Source organism: Dermacentor andersoni, chromosome 8 (genome assembly GCF_023375885.2).
Source record: "Dermacentor andersoni chromosome 8, qqDerAnde1_hic_scaffold, whole genome shotgun sequence".
Lineage (NCBI taxonomy): Eukaryota > Metazoa > Arthropoda > Arachnida > Ixodida > Ixodidae > Dermacentor > Dermacentor andersoni.
Window position 1 is genome coordinate 117,503,591 of NC_092821.1, and position 20,284 is coordinate 117,523,874.

At 46.4% G+C, this 20,284-nt stretch overlaps 2 protein-coding genes across 7 annotated transcripts in view; one reads left to right on the top strand and one right to left on the bottom strand.

Annotated features, from left to right (window-relative positions):
- Positions 1-13,496, bottom strand: part of LOC129384396 (uncharacterized) — a 76,171-nt gene extending 62,675 nt beyond the window's left edge. The window contains exons 1-4 of one of the 4 annotated variants that reach the window (XM_072289855.1): positions 13,409-13,496; positions 12,575-12,703; positions 7,653-7,763; positions 804-959 (exon numbers count right to left, since the gene is read on the bottom strand). In XM_072289855.1, the coding sequence (XP_072145956.1) occupies positions 804-959; positions 7,653-7,719 (223 nt within the window). In that variant the 5' untranslated portion in view covers positions 7,720-7,763; positions 12,575-12,703; positions 13,409-13,496. Of the gene's footprint in view, positions 1-803; positions 960-7,652; positions 7,764-12,365; positions 12,492-12,574; positions 12,704-13,408 lie in introns of those variants that run through there. The other 3 variants (XM_072289851.1, XM_072289852.1, XM_072289853.1) reach the window with 3 other exon arrangements.
- Positions 1-20,284, top strand: part of LOC129384330 (uncharacterized) — a 463,248-nt gene that overhangs the window by 430,639 nt on the left and 12,325 nt on the right. The window lies entirely within an intron of this gene.

Below are 20,284 nucleotides of genomic sequence, written 5' to 3' on the forward strand. Positions count from 1 at the left end.
ACGGCAGCACCCAGAGACGGGCGTCCAGCAACATTCCTGACAGTGAGTTGACAGATGACCACGTTTATTTCTCACGTTCAGTCTATGTGCACGTAACCGTTCATTAAGACACCTTCCGGTCTGTCCAATGTATTTTTTCCCACAGGAGAGCGGAAGCTCGTAAACAGGGTGGGCAACCTGATTGTGCGAAAACGCACAAACCGAGTGCCCATTAGGGGTAGTTTTTTCAGAAACCGGGTCATGGCAAAAAATTTGGCGCTTTTACTGAGGGAAAAACTCAGAATTCTTAATATTGACAACCCATTTTTGGTTAGGATAAGCTCTGAGGAAATCGTAGATTTCTCACCCAGCGGGTGTCTGCAGATTTCCAGGCGAACACTAGGACTGGGCTACCCACTGAAATTTCATGCCATAAGAGACACCACAATTATCCGTAAATTATTTAGCAGGCTATAGTTTCCCATATATGTAACTTTAGTCGCCACATTTTCGGTGCCGAGTGTAAACATTGGGAAAAATTTAGCAATTTTAGGCTATGCACTTGTACGTACGAGATAGAAACGCACGTAGTACTTGTACGTCTGTCTCGTCTTTACGCGTACTCGTCTCTGTGTTCTACTTTTTCGCAAATAAGCAAATAAGCCTGGGGCTAAACACTCCCTTCTGGAGCAAAGAATACGAACGCAGAAAAAACCGACAACAACGCCTCTCCTGTACCTGCATTCGTGTTCTTTCTTTTTCTGTGATTGCGCTATATTAAGTTACACTTTCTTTTTATTACTAACAAGGTTGATCACGTGTACCTTCTGGTATATCAGTCGAAACCAGGATGAATCCGAAACTTCCGTGAAGCTTGATGAACATCCTTTGCAGGCCGCTGACCGATGTGCTGTTCCTGGCACTGGTGTTCAGCGGGGGCGGCAGCTCAGTGTAGATAGTCGCTCTTTTTTCGCTGCAGTCTGCGCACGTGAGAAAACAGAAACAATCGACATGAACTGAAGGATACCTCCGGTTGTGGGTTCTGCGGCAGCCGCGAAATTTCACGACGGATACCGCCATCTGCCGATGGAAAACTTCCCTGCAACGCACGCCCAGTCATTGCCGTTTTGAGCAGACGTGTATTCATGCCACGTATAACAATACATATATGTGCGTCTACGCAAATTACAACGAAGGCGCCAAGGAGAACAACGGACGAACGAAGACGACACGGGACAACCACGTAGGCGGACCAACAATATAGAGTTTTATGTAATCGTGCATGAACAACTCGCCTACCAGTACGTGCTCACTGTCTACGCAGAAGTAGGGCCTCTGTGGCGAATGGGCGCAACGGTACCCTAGCTGTTTCAGATAAACGAAAACTCAGTGCAAGGACTGTACAGCCTCTCATATCTAGTGTCCCATCAGAATTAATCGAGGTGTAAAATTATGCCGAAGCACTACCGGGTGAGGATGCGACCAAATCTACGTTTTTTTATGTCTAGCGTGCGGAGCATACCACGCTGTTTTTGCTCCACTGTATTGCACGCTTAGTCAAGATTTTTCACATATTTGAATGTCAAATTAAGAGAAAGCTTACAGCCAGAAATTGTAGAATGTTCAAAGAAACGTATAATTTTATAGCTTCGAACTTCCGACTCCGTTTTTTTCACGAACTCTTCTTTCATAAGCGGTACTTCAGAGAGAAGTGCAATCGCGGCTTGCCGGCTGGCATGTTGCTTTATTTTAAAAATTTCACGAGCTTTCTTAAAGACGCAAAAAACAATGGTTACGTAACAAGTGGCGAGTTGGAAGTTGCTAAATTAGACGTTTCCTAAAACGTTCTGAAGCTTTGTCGAAAAGTCTGCCCACTATGATACTTTCAATGCTCTTGAGTTACTCGGCACTAATTATTCCGTTTAGGCGGAATGCAAAATATGGCATATAATAGCCACCAACAAGCATTGGGTCGCTTCTTGTTATAATGCTTAGGCATATTTTGAAACCGTGGACAACCTGTATAAAATATTCTTAGAGTGAAGATGCGTGCCTGGTGTAGATGTGAAACCTGCGGTACGAAAGTCGCTCCATAATCATTGGCAAGCTGAGTGGGACAAGGAAGTTGCAAATAAGCTGAACCAAATCTTTCCCACGGAAGCTTTATAGACACACCGAAGTCACCCTGGCACGACTCAGAATAGGACCCACTTACGACACAAACAAATACCGCTTGACTGCAACGGACCCACCGACGTGCACACGCTGCGATGAAAACCTAACCGTCCTTACATGTCCTCATTTACTGTCCTGAACTTCATCGAGGGCGAGTGCCTCATTTTCGGGAACTCTATTCGCATCATATACCCCCCCTCCGCCCATCCCGCGTTATTCTTGTCGAAGGATGCGCTTTTTAACTTTAAAAGAGTGCTTAATTATCTTGCAGAAGTAAATTTTCTAGAAATCACCTCATTACATCCCAACCATCACAATATGCCTCACAGGTGAAGTACAATCTGATGTATAAAGTATGTCTGAGCTCTTGCACTTCTTGCGTAGGCAAGAATTGTACAGCAAGCGACCCGGACAATCAAGAATAATTTAACATGTGTGCCTGTAGCCAACGTATTAAGGCCTTATATTTATCTTAGTAATTATTTTAGAATTGCTGCACTAGTATTCATCTAGTTCATTGAGTATTCACTAGTATTCATCTAACAAGTAGGCCTCCACAAAGGTTTTAAGGCATTGTCCTAAACTCGCAATTTTACTAAACCAAAGCATGTCCTGGCGCTCTTTGGCCTTAGATGACCTTGCGTTAATAAACAACAATCATTATCGTGATCATCATCATCATCATCATCATCATTATCATCAGAGTGAAGATACGTAGAAAATACAAGCGTAAGAAATGCCGATGCACGTACACGTATTTACTGCTTTACATTGGTGACCGTTTTTTGCCGGGCAACCACAGCTACAAAGTTATGCAAATAACAAGGGTAAGACGATAATACAGAGCATAGCACGGAATGGCGATATCATTTCGATTGCATAGTGTTTAGTGTGTTAGCGCATAGTAAGAGAAAGCTTTCATTTAGGCCGTTCATAATGATGCTGATTGCTTAATAGCTAACTGGGTGCTGAAAAAGTTATTGGACGAGAACCTGGTTGGTTTAGAACTAGAATAGTTGCTTTGAGCGCATCAGTGCTCTGTAGAGCCCTATTCTTTTGTATCATAAGAAAGTATCGGGAGTATTTGTAGTTCCAAGAGTAACGGAAGCGTTCGCTAATGGTGGACTTGACGTTCACCATAAAGCATTAGCCCATAACATACTGCAGATGCTGCTGCGCATGAAAGTGGTAAATGGTAAACATGGTAAATAAGGCAGGTGTGCTGAAATATTAGCATGCCTTCAATAGAGCTCTGATCCCTCCATCCAGTGTGTGTGTGTGTGCATGCGTGCGTGCGTGCCTGTGCGCTTGCGTTTGCGTGCGCGTGTGCGTGTGTGTGCGTGTGTGTGCGTGATTTTCATGGGAGATGGTATGGCAGATGGAATGAAAATTTGCATGTTTAAACAAAGTACTACCCCACGAAATGTGCACTGTGACAAGAAAACATGGTGGTCGTCTCAAAATAATGCACGGCTTCAACTAGAGCATTGCCAGCCGCTACATTCGATGCACAGACGCCCACTCCAAATACTGGGCGGAGCTAGATAAGCCCGCTAAAATTAACATGCGCAGAAGCTGCGCGGTGGTGTAATGGTGAGAAAGTGTACACTGATATAGGTGGGGCGACGGACCTGATGACACGATAACCTGAACTGATGAAGTGATCAAAAATCTACGCTTTACGTCATTAATTAACGTGAAACAATTCACCACTCCAATAATAAGACGCGGAAATAAAATGGCGTATATAAACAGGCACGAAGACAAACGGCAAGCGCATTCATACAATCTTAGGTTGCATGTAGTTTATCATCCAACCCTGTTCCTTGTGTGGCTGTCGTTGCCGTGATTAAAGCAACATTGTGTAGCGTTTGGGTCTATGGTGAAAGCAAATGTCTTCATACTGCGATGCATGAAATAGTAGAGTCTGCTTACGGCCCCGTAGTCTTATGATCTATAATATTTTTTACTAGCGTTCCCACAGAATGTCACATCTGCGGAGGAGTGTCCTTACGGTCACGTAGTCTTATCTATCATGACCTATAATATTTTTTACTGCTTTCTTAAGGAAAAGCAGTAAAAAATATTATATGTCACGAGTTAAATACATCTACGGAGGAGTTTCCTTAGGATCACGTAGTCTAATCTGTCATGATCTGTAATGCTTTTAACTGCTGTTCCCGCAGAAAGTCACGAGTTAAGGACATCTGCGGAGGAGGCTCCTTACGGTCACGTAGCCTCTAATCTATCATGATCTATAATATATTTATTACTGTTCCCATAGAATGTCACGAGTTAACGTCATCTGCGGAGGAGTCTCCTTACGGTCCCGTAGTCTCTAATCTATCATGATCTATAATATTTTTTACTACCGTTCCCACAGAATGTCACTTGTTAAAGACATCTACGGTGTAGTGTCCTTACGGTCACGTAGTCTTATCTATCATGACCTATAATATTTTTTACTGCTTTTCCTGAAGAATGTCACGAGTTAAATATCTCTGCGAAGGAGTCTCCTTAGGGTCACGTAGTCTAATCTGCTATGAACTATATCTTTTACTGCCGTTCCCGCAGAAACTCACGAGTTAAAGACATCATCTACGGAGGAGTGTCCTTACGGTCACGTAGTCTTATCATGACCTATATTTTTACTACTCTTCGCGCAGAATGTCACGAGTTAAAGACATCTGCGGAGGAGTCTCCTTACGGTCCCGTAGTCTCTAATCTATCATGATCTATAATATTTTTTACTACCGTTCCCACAGAATGTCATACGTTAAAGACATCTGCGGAAGAGTGTCCTTACGGTCACGTAGTGTGATCATGATCCATAATATCTTTTGCTGCTGTTCCATTAGAGTGTCGCGAGTTAAGGAGATCTGCGGAGGAGTCTCCTTACGGTCACGTAGCCTCTTATCATGATCTATAATATTTTTTACTACTGTTTCCCCAGAATGTCGCGAGGTAACATGTCATTCGTGCTCACATATCGGGTGCATTTCCCTTGTCCCTGCTCGATCGGTTGTCCCGACTAAGCAGGATCTGCAAGATTTTCACTTGTGTAGCAGGTTGCATTGCAAGTTAAAGTAGTGAACCGTATATTCGCATTAAGAAGACTAGGCTCGATGCAAAAAAAAAATTATCCACAGAAATTATTCGACTCACCTGAAAACAAGATTATTTAGAAGAACACTCGAGAACACGATTGCGTGATGTGAAATAAAGGTACATCAAATGTCAGGAAAATAAAATCTGAAGGCGCCCGACCACATTTGTAGTCGGTTTTCAATTTTTCTGGCTGGTTCAAGTGAGTGTATACAACATGCAAATTTTCCAGGAACATTGCGCAAGCCTATTTACCTTCCCATATACATGTCCTTCCAGCTATTTAAAGCATGCATATACTGTCTTCACAAAGTGCACTGCACTCATATTGAAGGAACTTGTTCCATTTAAGAGGAAAAGCTGAAAACTAGACTCTTGGGCAACTGTACCTTCAAATTGGGACATGGATTTATCATTAACTTCCTGATTGCTCTTGCTTAGTGATAAAATACTAAATAATAATTCAGTAAACTACACCTAACGATAAACTATATTAAAAGAAGTTCATGCATAATACACAGCTTTTAAACATCTCGTTCATTTGTGAGTAGCCATTTTTTTAACAACCATCGTAAACTTTGTAACACGTTCACATGAACAGCAAATTCACGCACCACTTTTGTTGGCTCGAGATGCTCTAACAAATGCAAAGCAGCGACATGTTTCTTTTTTTTTTTTTTTGGTGACAAGTGAGAAGGTTTGTGCGATCCATGCTTCATTTTGTAACCTAACGATTTTAAGCAATTTTCGTAAAGAGTGAAATGCCTTGAAACAACTCGTCTTCGTAAGGTTACTAGGATTTACCTTTCTTTGCGTGTAATGGATTTGGTCAGCCCATCATCAATTCAATCACATCATCGTGTCTTTTGAGTGCACAGACTTTCGAAGTCGCTGTCTGCACACGTTACACACAGTTACACATGGATAAAGCTGCGTAGGAAACTCCAAGAGGCGTCTTTAGAGCTCGGATAGTCTACCTCAACGAATTTTTGACAAGAGTTACTCTGAAAGCAAATCTCTTGGTAAATATAAAATGCTGGAAACCAGGCAACCCCATTTGTCAGCAATAGCTACACCATCTATTGGTCCGTATTCACGAGGTGATGCACACGTTCTAATGACAGACAAATTGGAACACTGAAAGTGAGACCAAGATTCTATTACCTAATAATTTAATCAAAACGTGAACAATATTATGCACCATAACTGTAAACAAATCGACAAGGTCGCCGATACTTCGCAATATGTACAACACTAACGGACAAGACGAGACAGGGCAGAGCGCGAGCGCACAAACTCAAGTTCAGGAAGTTCAAGTTCAAGTTCAGGAAGTTCAAGTTCAGGAAGTTCAAGTTCAGGAAGTTCAAGTTCAGGAAGTTCAAGTTCAGGAAGTTCAAGTTCAGGAAGTTCAAGTTCAGCCCAAGTTCAGGAACACAAGGAACTTGTGCTGGAGTTTGCAGCTCTGATAATAGATGCGCATGCGCTCAATGTTCACAAAGAAAGCTTAAGAACCTTGCGATATCTTATTTTTATGGCGATCGTAAAGTTAATTTACCGGTTGATGCTCTCCCGTCCTCCCTTTTCCGTTACCTCCGTAAGCACAATACACAGAAGCAGTGCTCGAATATGGTTCTTAAGCAAGCTTTTCCATAAAAGCGATAAAATCACCTGCAATAGCTACAAGAACGCTCATTTGATTCTAGAGCAACTAATTCAAAGCCGGAATACGTTTACTCATAAATTAATGAACGCATGAATCGCGTTATTTCATTTATTCGTAATAGCCAAACAAGCTATGTAAACATGCGCATACTGATTCTTATTTCGTATTGTAATTGAATTTACTTAGCACTGCAGGGATCCAGCAATAGTGTGTTAAAATATAGCACATTTACGTCTCAAGTTAAATAAAGACGCACTGCAACTAGTGCTATCAAATTGAATTTGCCCGCCTAATGGCCTCAATGCTTCAGATATTCCACTCGCTCATTCTTTACCCCTACGTACAAAACTAATGCAGTCTACAGAAAGTATATATATATATATATATATATATATATATATATATATATTTCACTGAGGAGTTTAGGCCATTTACGCATGGCGTGCACACATAAGCCCTACCACATTTTCCGAAGTAACGCTTGTACAGTGGCTGCAGTGAACCCATTCGAAAAAAGAAAAAAGCCACGAACGGATGAATGCAAGCGCTACGCTTTTTAAAGCATTTTCTCTCTAGACAGTCCACGAGTTTTGTACGTACGAAAGGCGATGCCTATACGGGAACGCAGAGAACTTCGTTATGGGTCAAGTGACGGTATTCATGTATTTGCTACAAGATGATTCCCGATTTTGCATCAGGCAAGCGTGAAGCGGTAAATCACGCGACTCACCCGAAGCGTCGATGGTAGCAGTCGAAGCCAAGATTGTAAAGCACGCAATGAGGGCAAGTAGTCCCATGGTTTCACTTCTGCTTTCACTGCTCGGTTTGAAAAAGGGGTAGCCTGCGAAAAAAGAGACGAAAAGGCGCAAACTTGTTTGAGTGAAGTACGGAGTTTTCCGGCCCAAGTGGGCTCACGTAACGCACATCAGACACGGAAAACTAGAGCTGTTGCTACGTGCTACGAACGCGGCACCTTCGCGATCAGAAGCAGAATGCCGCAGCCTGCGACTTGCTGCGGTGTGTCTGAAAAGTGAAGACTGCCAGCCATTCTTCATAACGGTGAGACCGAGTCGATTGAATTACTTTTTGCAGCTACACGTGATTACCGTTGGCAGACCTCAGTACCTTCTCCGTATATCATTACGAAAAGTTGGAAACAAATTCTGAATAACTTTTTAAACCCCTTACTTTTGCGCACAGTGGCTACCACGTTCAGCTAATCACCCGAAGCAGACCCACACGCAGTATATCGCACTTTCTGCTGATTTCGTAATTTACCAATTGCATTCCTTGCCCTGCAACGCACAAACTAAATTGCATTTCACTAACCAGTCACTTGTAATTAGTTACATTGTTGGTCACACAAGCTTTAATAGGTGACGCGATTCAGGGAAGCTGGGTTTGGCAGGAACTGCAGAAGAACGTCTGAGATCGTGCCTCGCAGCAGCCTCCTGAATTCGCATGTTAAGAAGGGCAAACCAGGGAGCTCAATACTTGTTTGCTCATGATGTTAGCACACCACCATATGTTGACCGATTAATTAAACCGGTGGTTTTATGTCTCAATGGCTAAGGCGCCTTAGGACGTTCATGCCAGATCGCCAACGGACGACTCATTTTCATTGGCCCTACCGCAAGCGTCGTCTTCGTGTCGCAGCAAGAATGAATCATTGCGCATCAGAACGTAACCATGTGCTGAATAACGACATTCTTGTATCCCAAGAAGCTACAATGCTCTGCTTTCGGGCCCGCACGTGGAGCGAGATTTCGGTGTCGCTTCTGATGACTTCACGACAAACACGACATAAGATAGCCGACAAAGTTTTTTAGAGCGCGACTCGTAGGCGCCCGTTCCTGAGCCGAGCGTCGGCGTCGTCCCACTGTGTAGTCGTAACCGAAAAAAAAAACGAGCCAAAAATACGAACGCGGAGCACGGGTGAAAGACGGCGATACCGAAGAGAGCGCGAGCACGAGTGCGCAACAATGAGGCGGAAAGCGGAGGAGGAGGGTATGGCGAAAGGAACGCGGAGCACGGGTGAAAGACGGCGATACCGAAGAGAGCGCGAGCACGAGTGCGCAACAATGAGGCGGAAAGCGGAGGAGGAGGGTATGGCGAAAGGAACGCGGAGCACGGGTGAAAGACGGCGATACCGAAGAGAGCGCGAGCACGAGTGCGCAACAATGAGGCGGAAAGCGGAGGAGGAGGGTATGGCGAAAGGAACGCGGAGCACGGGTGAAAGACGGCGATACCGAAGAGAGCGCGAGCACGAGTGCGCAACAATGAGGCGGAAAGCGGAGGAGGAGGGTATGGCGAAAGGAACGCGGAGCACGGGTGAAAGACGGCGATCGAAGAGAGCGCGAGCACGAGTGCGCAACAATGAGGCGGAAAGCGGAGGAGGAGGGTATGGCGAAAGGAACGCGGAGCACGGGTGAAAGACGGCGATACCGAAGAGAGCGCGAGCACGAGTGCGGAACAATGAGGCGGAAAGCGGAGGAGGAGGGTATGGCGAAAGGTTGCGAAGAAAAGTATCTCTGCGCAGCACTGGCTTCGCCCGTTGACTGACGACACCACCGATACCATATATGGACACACCGCGCCGCAAATTTCTGGCTGCTGCTGCGAAGCGCACCCACGCGTCACCCACGCGCTGCCTCTCGCGATCTCGAAATTAACGAGGCAGACTCGCCCCGCTTCGCCCCATTCGCAACGCGCCGCACAAGACCGACTTTCCGCGCCAGCCAATATACCGCGAAATGAAAACGCCTATACGACCCGCCGTGGTTGCTCAGTGGCTATGGTGTTGGGCTGCTGAGCACGAGGTCGCGGGATCGAATCCCGGCCACGGCGGCCGCATTTCGATGGGGGCGAAATGCGAAAACACCCGTGTACTTAGATTTAGGTGCACGTTAAAGAACCCCAGGTGGTCGAAATTTCCGGAGTCCTCCACTACGGCGTGCCTCATAATCAGAAAGTGGTTTTGGCACGTAAAACCCCATAATATATATATATAAAACGCCTATACAGCCGCGCGCTCAAATTTTGCATCAGGGAGTATCGTAACCGTCGGCGATAAACTTTTGAAAGCAACCGTTTGTAAAGATGAGCAATGTATGAGGCGCCGCAGAGGCCGCACTGACCCCCGTATTCAGAAATGCAACTTAAGTTGAAGCCCATGCTTGACTTGAGCTAAGTGGCGCCTATCGTGAACGCGCCGAAGGAAACGAAGTGAGCGTTTTTGGGCACGTTAACGCCAGGCGTCACTTAAGTCAAGCATGGGCTTCGACTCAAGTCGCATTTCTAAATACGGGGGTTAATGTGCTAAAGAGACTGTGCGTGTATTCCCGGCCTTCCTTCAGGCTCGAGAAAACACTTATGCAGCGCGTATCGATTAGCAGATAGCTGTATCGGGAGGTTTTCATACTGCTCCAGAATTTTGGCATCGTATCTCTTCATATAATTATAATATTTGAGCTGTTGAGTAATCATGTATAATTATGCAATTAGATGAAATAGAAAAAATAATGCGAGTATGTCCAAGCGAAGGTGAGCAATGTAACGTTGGTTATTTCCAGCAACGTGGCATTTGCATCTTTTTGAAATTTACGTGGGACTAACTATATAGTGGAATACAGATTTCAAAGACCGTCTGTGACCGCCCATTTTTTGCTGACAAATTTGAGTGGTTCTCCGAAGTACTCATCTGGATACTTAAAGAACAAGACCGACTAACGAAATAACTTGGCAAAGCATTTTCTCAAGCGATGCAAGTGCATGAACTAAAAGTACAGCAAACGGTCTATTGGGCAGCGCTGCGAGTTTATCACGTAAGACATGACACGAGCGCCGCCATAATCAGCACCTCGGGCTGCGAACCTTGCAAAACGCCCAGATCGCAAAGAGACGCTTGCTTACCCTTCATAGCTGAAAATGTGCCTTGGTTGAACAAGGTTATACCAAGTGTGTTGAGCGACAGCACGATTTCGCTCGCTTTGGGAAAGGACACAAGCTCCTCGGGCGCTGTCAGCAAACAGCGCATATAAATTGCCCCCCAATACAACGCACAGGCGCTGCTAGGCGCGGCAGCGCCAACGAGCAAATTGATGATGCCGCGTCTCCCTTCAACGCGAACTAAGCGTCGAAAGCACAGCGCATACGAAGCTGCCAGCACTAGGCGCACTATTTCCACATCGCCGATCACTTTCAAGATAGGGGCACCTACGCGGCGTACGCAGCAGCCGCCGGTAGTGGCAGGCTAACTCAGTTTGACCTTGGCTGAGATATCAGGTCAGACTCACGGAACGAGCTGTTTTCGGGGTTTGTACCCCGAGTAGTCGAGCTTTCGCTCTAAAATGCTCGCGCTGCGACACAAATACGACGGGCGTCTTCGCGATTTCCACGTCGCGGCAGCGGTAATGCGAGAGCGTTTCCTCGTAGACTTCTAGATAACGGAACGCCGGTGACAAGGCATCGGACAACGTCTCCAACATCCAGGAGACGTTGCGGAGAAATTGGTCCGGAAACGCTCTCTCCTAACGTACGCAGGCTCAGTAGTGCCGGGCTGCCGACGACCGGTGAACGTGAAGCATTGTTACGCGCCTACAGACAACCTAAAACAAATTATTCATCAAATGCTTATGCATGAAGTTATCGCTGTCATGCCTTTTCCGAAGCCAACTCTTCTCGCGCAACGTACTCAGCGATCAGTGCGACGCCCCGCCCGCGTCATCAATGGCATCAGCAGGCCGTGAACAATGGAAGATGAGAAAGGCATTAAATCATGCGGGAGGCATGGCTACAATATCGCCGGCCGTATCAGAAAGTTCCACCATCATACACAGCACTTTGAGCGGCGCTATGTTCGAGATCAAACAGCCTGCTCTCTTGAGGGCCCACAGTGGCTCGTGAGCCAACCCCATCGCCAGCCGATCAAATAAATTTCGAGGTGGGCCGGAAAACAAGACATTGTGCAGATTTCCATGACTGACTGAGCGTACACTTAAGCCAGTAACTAATAAAGTGTACTCGCAAAGAGTCGCCGGTGCTTGGCAGGGAGCCATTCTGTGCGATCGAGATGCAGCTAGGACTTCTCGCTTGAGGGACCACACTTGCTGACGGGCTAACGCTGTCCGAAGCCGATAAAATAAGACGCGACAGGGGACGGAAAACAAGGCATTGTGCAGATGAGCATGACTAAACGAGCGTAAAGTTAACCCAATGCCTAATACGCGAGTATTCGCAAATACTCGCCGGTACTTGGCGGTTCGCCGTTCTGCGTGCGCGAGATTGACCTAGGCCTACTCTTGAGGGACCACACTGGTTGGCGGGCGGACGCTGTCGGCAGCCGATAAATAAGTCGCGACGGGGCCGGAAAACAAGGCATTCTGCAAATGAGCATGACTAAACGAGCGTAAAATTGAGCAAGTGCTTAATAAATAATACTCACAAATACTCGCAGGTACTTGGTGGTGCGCGGTTCTGTGTGCGCGAGATCGACCTAGGCCTACTCTTTAGGAACCACACTGGTTGGCGGGCGGACGCTGTCGGTAGCCGATAAAATAAGTCGCGACGGGGGCCGGTAAACCAAGGCATTGTGCAGATGAGCATGACTAAACGAGCGTAAAATTGAGCAAGTGCTTAATAAATAATACTCACAAATACTCGCAGGTACTTGGCGGTGCGCGGATCGGTGTGCGCGAGATCGACCTAGGCCTACTCTTTAGGGACCACAATGGTGGGCTGGTGGACGCTGTCGGCCGGCGATAAAGTAAGTCGTGACGGGGCCTGGAAAACAAGGCATTGTGCATATGAGCATGACTAAACGAGCGCAAAGTTAAACCAGTGCCTAATACGCGAGTACACGCAAATATTCGCCGGTGCTTGGCAGAGAGCCGTTCTGTGCGCGCGAGATCAACCTAGGCCTACCCTTGAGGGGCCATGCTGCTGGCGGGCTGACGCCGTCGGCAGCCGATAAAATAGGGCGCGACGGGGGCCGGAAAACCAAGGTGTTGTGCAGATGAGCATGACTAGAGCGTAAAGTTGAGCAAGTGCCTAATAAATGGTAGTCATAAATACTCGCAGGTACTTGGCGGTGCACCGTTCTGTGTGCGCGAAATCGACCTAGGCCTACTCTTTAGGGACCACAATGGTGGGCTGGCAGACGCTGTCGGCAGCCGATAAAGTAAGTCGTGACGGGGCCTGGAAAACAAGGCATTGTGCATATGAGCATGACTAAACGAGCGCAAAGTTAAACCAGTGCCTAATACGCGAGTACACGCAAATATTCGCCGGTGCTTGGCAGAGAGCCGTTCTGTGCGCGCGAGATCAACCTAGGCCTACCCTTGAGGGGCCATGCTGCTGGCGGGCTGACGCCGTCGGCAGCCGATAAAATAGGGCGCGACGGGGGCCGGAAAACCAAGGTATTGTGCAGATAAGCATGACTGTAAGCAACTATAAAGCCCTACTAGCACCCAATAGGTGAGTACTCACGATAACTCGTCGGAGCTTGGCAGAAAGCAGTTCAGGGAGCAGCCTCAACGTTGCAGATCCAGACGCGTTCTGATCTCGTCGATTTCTCCTCGCGCCAGGGCTGCGTGCTCACGAGACGCGGGAACGCGCTGGGATATACGATGACTGCGTCTCGTGTGCAAAATGCGCCAGAAGACGCGAGCTTGGTGCGTCGGATGGCCGGTAGAAATAGAAGATGACGACGCCAACGCGCTGCGCGAGACTCGCGCGAGCGCACCAAGCATCGTAACGGAACAACAAAAATTTGCAGCCATCCCACTTGTGTGAATGCGGGTTACAAGCGGAGCTGTAGATTATACAACGCACGCCATTGAGTGTAGAATTTAATTATCTGGGGGCTTTTCTCTTCATCGTCAGTAGAATACTCTGTGAACGCGCACAAACGCTACCAATAGCGGCTCAACGTGTCGAGGTGTCCGAACTGAAACGCGCCAAGCATCCCGAGACGCTGGCTTTCCCGCAAGAAATTGGTAAGCGCGTTCTAAGCCACTCGTCTATGCTGGCGTCCTTGGCGTGACTGCCTCTGTACCCGGACGCGTCGGAATGCAAGATGTCGATCTCTGCAAGAGCACTTTCAGCGTCCACACTTGGTCGTGGTAACAGGTCTTCTGTCGCTCCACCAGGTTTTCGGCATGTACGATACTTCCGACTTTACGATCAGGCAAAACTATGATGGAGTGTTTATTTTTTACACTGAGACGTAGCCGGGAGACTATACCGCCTCGAAAATTTCCTCAACCCTCTGCAAGTGCTCGGTGTACTAAAAGACGTGACCGGTATAGGGCCGTTTGAATTTACGCATGTGTGGCTGATCAACCCACGAATGCAAGAGGTAAAGGAAGTGCTGGGTAACATCGGTTGCCTGGAGGTGAAAGGGCGATTTCGCGCCGTCATTGAAACTGTACAGCAAAGACATAACACTCAATGTGCACAGCGTTCCATTCCCCGTTACCAGGGAAGCACTGAAGACGACTTACGACAACTATGGCGAAGTAAACGAACTAGGGTTGAGGATTGGGCGAGCTGGTATTGCATTTTAAAACTGGTACAGCGCAATATAGAAAGGAAGAAACAAGCCGAGCCGGCGAGATAAAGTAAGTCAGGAGTTGGAAGCCAGCGCTCTGTTGCTTTATGTAGCCGGCTCGGCTTGTATCCACCTTCTTATGTTGCGCTGTACCAGGTTTAGAAGTGTAAGAACTACGACACGAGGATTGGAAGTGAGTAGTTTCGAGCAAGGCGAGTCCACCACGCGTATTGTTTGCACGACGCTCCCAGAGGACTTAGCACCAGACGCTCTGCCTCATTTGTTCAATATCTTTGGTGGCTCAGTGCTCGTCCTCGTTCCCGGGAGAGCTGCAATTTGCCTTCGCTGCCGACGCAACGGACACATTAGACGAGATTGCAGAGGACCAGGATGTGCTTATGAGCAGTGCCGGGAATACAGCCATGAAGCGCAAGACTGCGCGCGTACGTATGCAAGAGCTACTGGCATCAGGCAACCTGACGACGAGCGTCTCGAACTGATGGAGTGGGAGGTAACGGGAAAAATTAGCAGTTCCCCCCGAAAGGCGATGCACCGATTGCAATGGCAAAGTAATAGATAGCTGTACGAAGTAAGGATAGTGGTTTTATCGGCCGTATAAGCTTCTAAGCATTCGCTTACTAAATTAACAATGATAGAATGCGCAAGCGTGACTCAGTGAGGGCGTAGAAAGAAACAGACATACGGAGACAGCGCTGTCCTTGTCTGTCTGCTTCTTTCTACGTCCTTGTTCAGTCGCGCTTTCACATTCTATGGTAGATTTGCACCAACTAGCCTGCCAACGTGTTTTAACTAAATTGACCAGCACGCATCACGCGCGCACAGGTAAACATGAACACACATCGGTGGATGACAGTGGAAACTGTCTATGAAAACGATGGAGTTAAGAATTGCGGCAGTCTCAATCTCATTCGAATGCGCATTCCGGATGAGATGTCTGGCCGAGATAACTGCTCCCGCGAAACTTCCATTGGTTTTCCTTTATTGATTTCTTTTTCTTATTATTGGTGCACCACTGCGGACGCGGACTTGAGTGCAGTCAATTTTATGTTTCGCCGGTTTCATATAGAACCGGTGTGACACACTATCAGGAAACTTTCGTTCTCGCCTATCTCTGATGCCGGCTTCTCAAATACATGCAAAACGCATAAATGCTTTCACAAGAAAACTGCTCAGCCAATTTCAGTTAGAATTGTTGAATTTATTATAGAACGTTAAATCACATTGATTGCAGCAATAATAATTTTGATTTACGCCATGGCATTTTTGACGAGAATTGTCGGAAATGAACAGCAGGTTGCCATTATCCCTCAAAAGAAAATTGTATAACAGCTGTGTCTTACCAATACTCACGTAGGGGGCAGAAATCTGAAGGCTTACGAAAAGGGTACTACTTAAATTGAGGACGACGCAACGAGCTATGGAAAGAAGAATGATTGGTGTAACGTTAAGGGATAACAAAAGAGCCGATCGGGTGAGGGAACAAATGCGAATTAATGATATCTTAGTTGAAATCAAGAAATAGAAATGGGCACGGGCAGGACATGTAATGAGGAGGGAAGATAACTGGTGGTCATTAAGGCTTACGGACTGGATTCCAAGAGAAGGGAAGCGTAGCAAGGGGCGGCAGAAAGTTAGGTGGGCGGATGAGATTAAGAAGTTTGCAGGGACGACATGGCCACAATTGGTACATGACCAGGGTAGTTCCAGAAGTATGGGAGAGGCCTTTGCCCTACAGTGCGCGTAACCAGGCTGCTGCTGCTGATGAAGATGAACAATGATGTCGTGCAACAGGAAGTAGGCTACATATGTTAGAAATGTATTGGTGATCTCGAACCGAGTTGTATAAGCAGGTGCGACGGAAATCCACTTGTTGCCTAAGCCACGTGCCGGGAGAGCTCTCAGAAGGTCTACAACAACGATAGAAGGGTTCGGGAGAAACGTCAAGAGGTTGAGCACACATAGGTTCTTCCGGCGCTGACATAACTCACAGGAAGTTACTTAGCGGCGGACAGACCAGTACAGACCAGGCCAAATGAATCATCACCCAGCACGGACGGCACGAACGACCGTGCGACCGGACACGGTCACAGGTACGATAGTCCCCGAGGTGACCAAAAGTTGGTACATCGTACAGCTGGTACAGAACAATAGTACGATGAAACCGAGGAATGACAAGTAGCATCTCAGATCTACTGGGGTGCGCGGTGCGCTGATATGGAGTACTGTCCTGGACTAGGAACATGCTAAGAGAAGGATCACATGACCCAGATGTGAGCTCGTCCATAATGCAACGTATGTTTGTATCTCGGCACTGTTCGGCAGCGAGTTCAGTTGCCGAGATTTAGGAGTCATTTCAGGAGCTGTTCCACTTTTTGAAGGTGGATGAGCAGCTAAGTCGTAGCACGCCACACAGGATTAGAGAACGGGACATTTATTTATATTCATCAATTGATAATGGTAGTGACTATAGCTTTGTGGTTACAGTGATATACGCGGATTGGTTCGGTTACAGCCTTAGACAGAATGTTAGCCAAATCTGCACATGACCGTTGTTGCTTAGTTGAGTGACTTGGATTAGTGTGGTGCGTCAAACTAAACTCTTCTTGCACAAACTCAGTAAACTATTGCTCGTCTGCTTTTGAAATCCCCACACCGAAGTACCCAATCATAATCAGAGGGGTAGTGTCATCATGGCTAAACCATGTAAAGTGCGTGGTCATGAACTTCTCGATATCACGCTTCGGTGTTTCTTGATGTATATACACAGTGGTTATTACGATTTCGTCTTTCGCTTGTGTGGCACGGAGATCCCCACAGTCGGTGGCACTGTCCTCTTGCGAATCAAGAGTGTTATGGTTGTAGACACATTTTCTCCTCTGCATATATAACAATGTTTCCTGCTACGAGTCCATGTGCTGTTCAGAAATTAATCTAGCGTATCCATCCACTTGCAACAATGCATCCTATTTATTTATTTCATTTATTGTTATTTATTATTGTTACTGTTAGTATTATCATTACTATAAGTAATATTAGGGGAGGTGTGCTCTGCGCTACCTTCGGGATCGGCCAACATTCTTGTCCACGGACACGACAAATGCATTTCGGGGCAGAGGTATGCATCTTCGGTGCAAAAACACCTGGGAAGTCAGTATTGGCGCACCCTATTTCGTCCAGATGGCATCATCACCATTGGCACGGCCACGCGAGGGGCTGCCCCCCCCCCCCCCCTCAAGCTGTTCGCATTCGTTATCTTCCTTGCCTCGGCAGCAGCGCATTGTCTTGAAGGCGATGATGCTAAATATCCACCATCATTGCATCGTGTATCCCTTCGGCGACCATGCAAGCTTTTGGCGGCACACGTTCGCTGATGTATGGATATTAAAGCTTTAAACTGCTTGCTTTCGAAAAAAGGTAGGATAGAGTAGGAATAATTTTTTCTAAATGCTGGCAGTTGACGGCTTAACAAGTCGTGACGTTGGGCAAGCGTTGACCTGGGGTAGTGCCCTACTCTGTACTACCCCAGTTCGGCCCGTTCGTGGTGGGTCGGGAGGCTTGTGCGTTTTGAACGCACTTCGGGCCTGCTGGACGGCCCATAGCTGAGTGCCCTTGTCTATAGACTACACTACACTTAGAACTTAGGGCGGGTATGTCCAGGAGGTAGTTTCGGTCAGGAACTGGCCTCAAGGAACATGTTTACAGACTGATAACATTGATGACAATATCACAAAGGCTGGGCAGGGTCAGTTCGGCCTTACAGATGTTCTTCTGCATCAGTTATGATTTCAAAGGGGTTTATTTGCCTAACAATTGTTGTCGCGGCTCTTACAGAAGCATGTTTAATAAAATTGTCTTCACTCAGCTGGATAACCTCAAGGACTGGCTCGAAACTACTCTTTTGCGTTAGCAGCCTCAGACCATTTATTGAAAGGTAATTACCGTAGCTTCGTTTAATATGCAAACCGCTCAACTTACTCCGCCTCTAGAGTTTACCAATTTGAAAACTCAAATAATTACAATAATGTCAGCAACATTTACAGTAGTCTTTTAAAATTTGGTACCGTTAAAAATACCGACGGGATAATTATCGTGCATTACGCGTCTAATAAAGAAGGTACGAATGCTTGGACAGTTTTGTTGGTAGAATTCAACTTCGTGATCTTAAGCGTATGTGGCCAGCCCTTCCCTTCTTCCTTTACAATGGCCTCCTACATTGCACAAGAAGCACCTGAGCTCTACCGTACATCACACAAATTGTGCGAGAACATTGTGCGCACTCCCGATTAGATACCTGAGCGTCGGTGGCATCACGCCCTGTTTGCTTGCATTATCAGTAATAAATGAAAACATTGGATATTATTTCCAGTGCTTTGTAACACATAGAGCAGTGCGGACATGTGCGTTAGAGCAAAAAGTACTGAAGTATTGAGATGAGTGCTTTTTGGCACACATTCTGGCTGTCTATTTTAACACATAAAGAAAAAAATGCCACTATGTTGTGACAATTATTGCTGATATACGAATACAGTCAAGTTAAATATGAGCTCCGACATAGTACCCGTGGTGGAAGCAGCCCCAAACCTCACGGCTACATTGGCACACGAAATATTCGTTTATTTAGGAGAAGGCCTCTCGTTGCAACAGCTGATTCTCGAAAAAAAATGGCGTCTAGTCCAGCGATACAAGGAAATAGAAAAGCGATTAAAAGCGTTGACCAGTGGTACAAAAAGTATCAGCTCATACCTGAAAAAATAACATACTCAGGAATGGCTCATACCCGCATAAGCTAGCAAAGATCCAATGGCTGAATGTAAATGAAGAAACTAAAGAAAGAAAGAAAAAAAAAGGAAAGAAAGGAAGACAGAAAGAAAGAAATAACCTTTAGGCAGCGCATTAGGTGCTCACATGTGTTGTTGAGGAAGTTGACATACAGCGCAATACGCCAACTTTACACTGCGGCTCGTTAGGTATTGGAAGAAGTCTGACCCCTCCGAGCTTGCAACTTAATGCCTAACCACGTGTGCAGCGGGCTTTCGCCTTCGCGTGTTACAGGAGTGTAACATGCTGACGATATCTTTTATTCAACAGTAATCGAAACAGCTTTCAGATCTTCAATTTTTTTATATGTAGGTGCCCCAGTGCAGGCTTCGGGCCCATTCGAACCATGTTCGAGGTGATATTTAAGACGACTGTACTGCACTTCTTTGAACTTTTTTCCGGTCACCTTTCCTCAGCGTTAACCACTGTCAAGATGTTGTCCTTTGGCGCAAGATGCGCCTGCATGTACACGAGATTTCCAGAATGTTGTCGCATGTATTATGGCGACAGAGTGTTATCTACTCAGAATGCGCACGTGAAGCGAATACTTGCGTACATTCCCAATCAAACGCGAGCGCCAGCTACTGCACTGGAACTTACGATATTTTATGACTGATTAAGCAATGCTTTGACCTGCAGATCAGATTCCGACGACGGGTCACAGCGCGCGCCGCTATCATTGCGCTTTGAACGTTACTTCTTTTTGGGGGAACAAATCCCCGAAAAATGGAGTTCGATTGGCGACTAACAATTTCGCAATTGTCTTTGTTCGTCGCTATCCTTTCTACGTGGCAGTAAAGACGTACTACATTTTCATTGAGCGTATACGGGTAAATGGAATTTGGACTTTCCTTCCGCTTGCGCTTATTCTTCCAACCCGATAATTCATAATTCACAGCGGAACGTTTCCCCTAACAGAGTGCAGAATGCCGGAACTTGGATATTAGCAGGATGTCTCAAAACAAAATTTTATT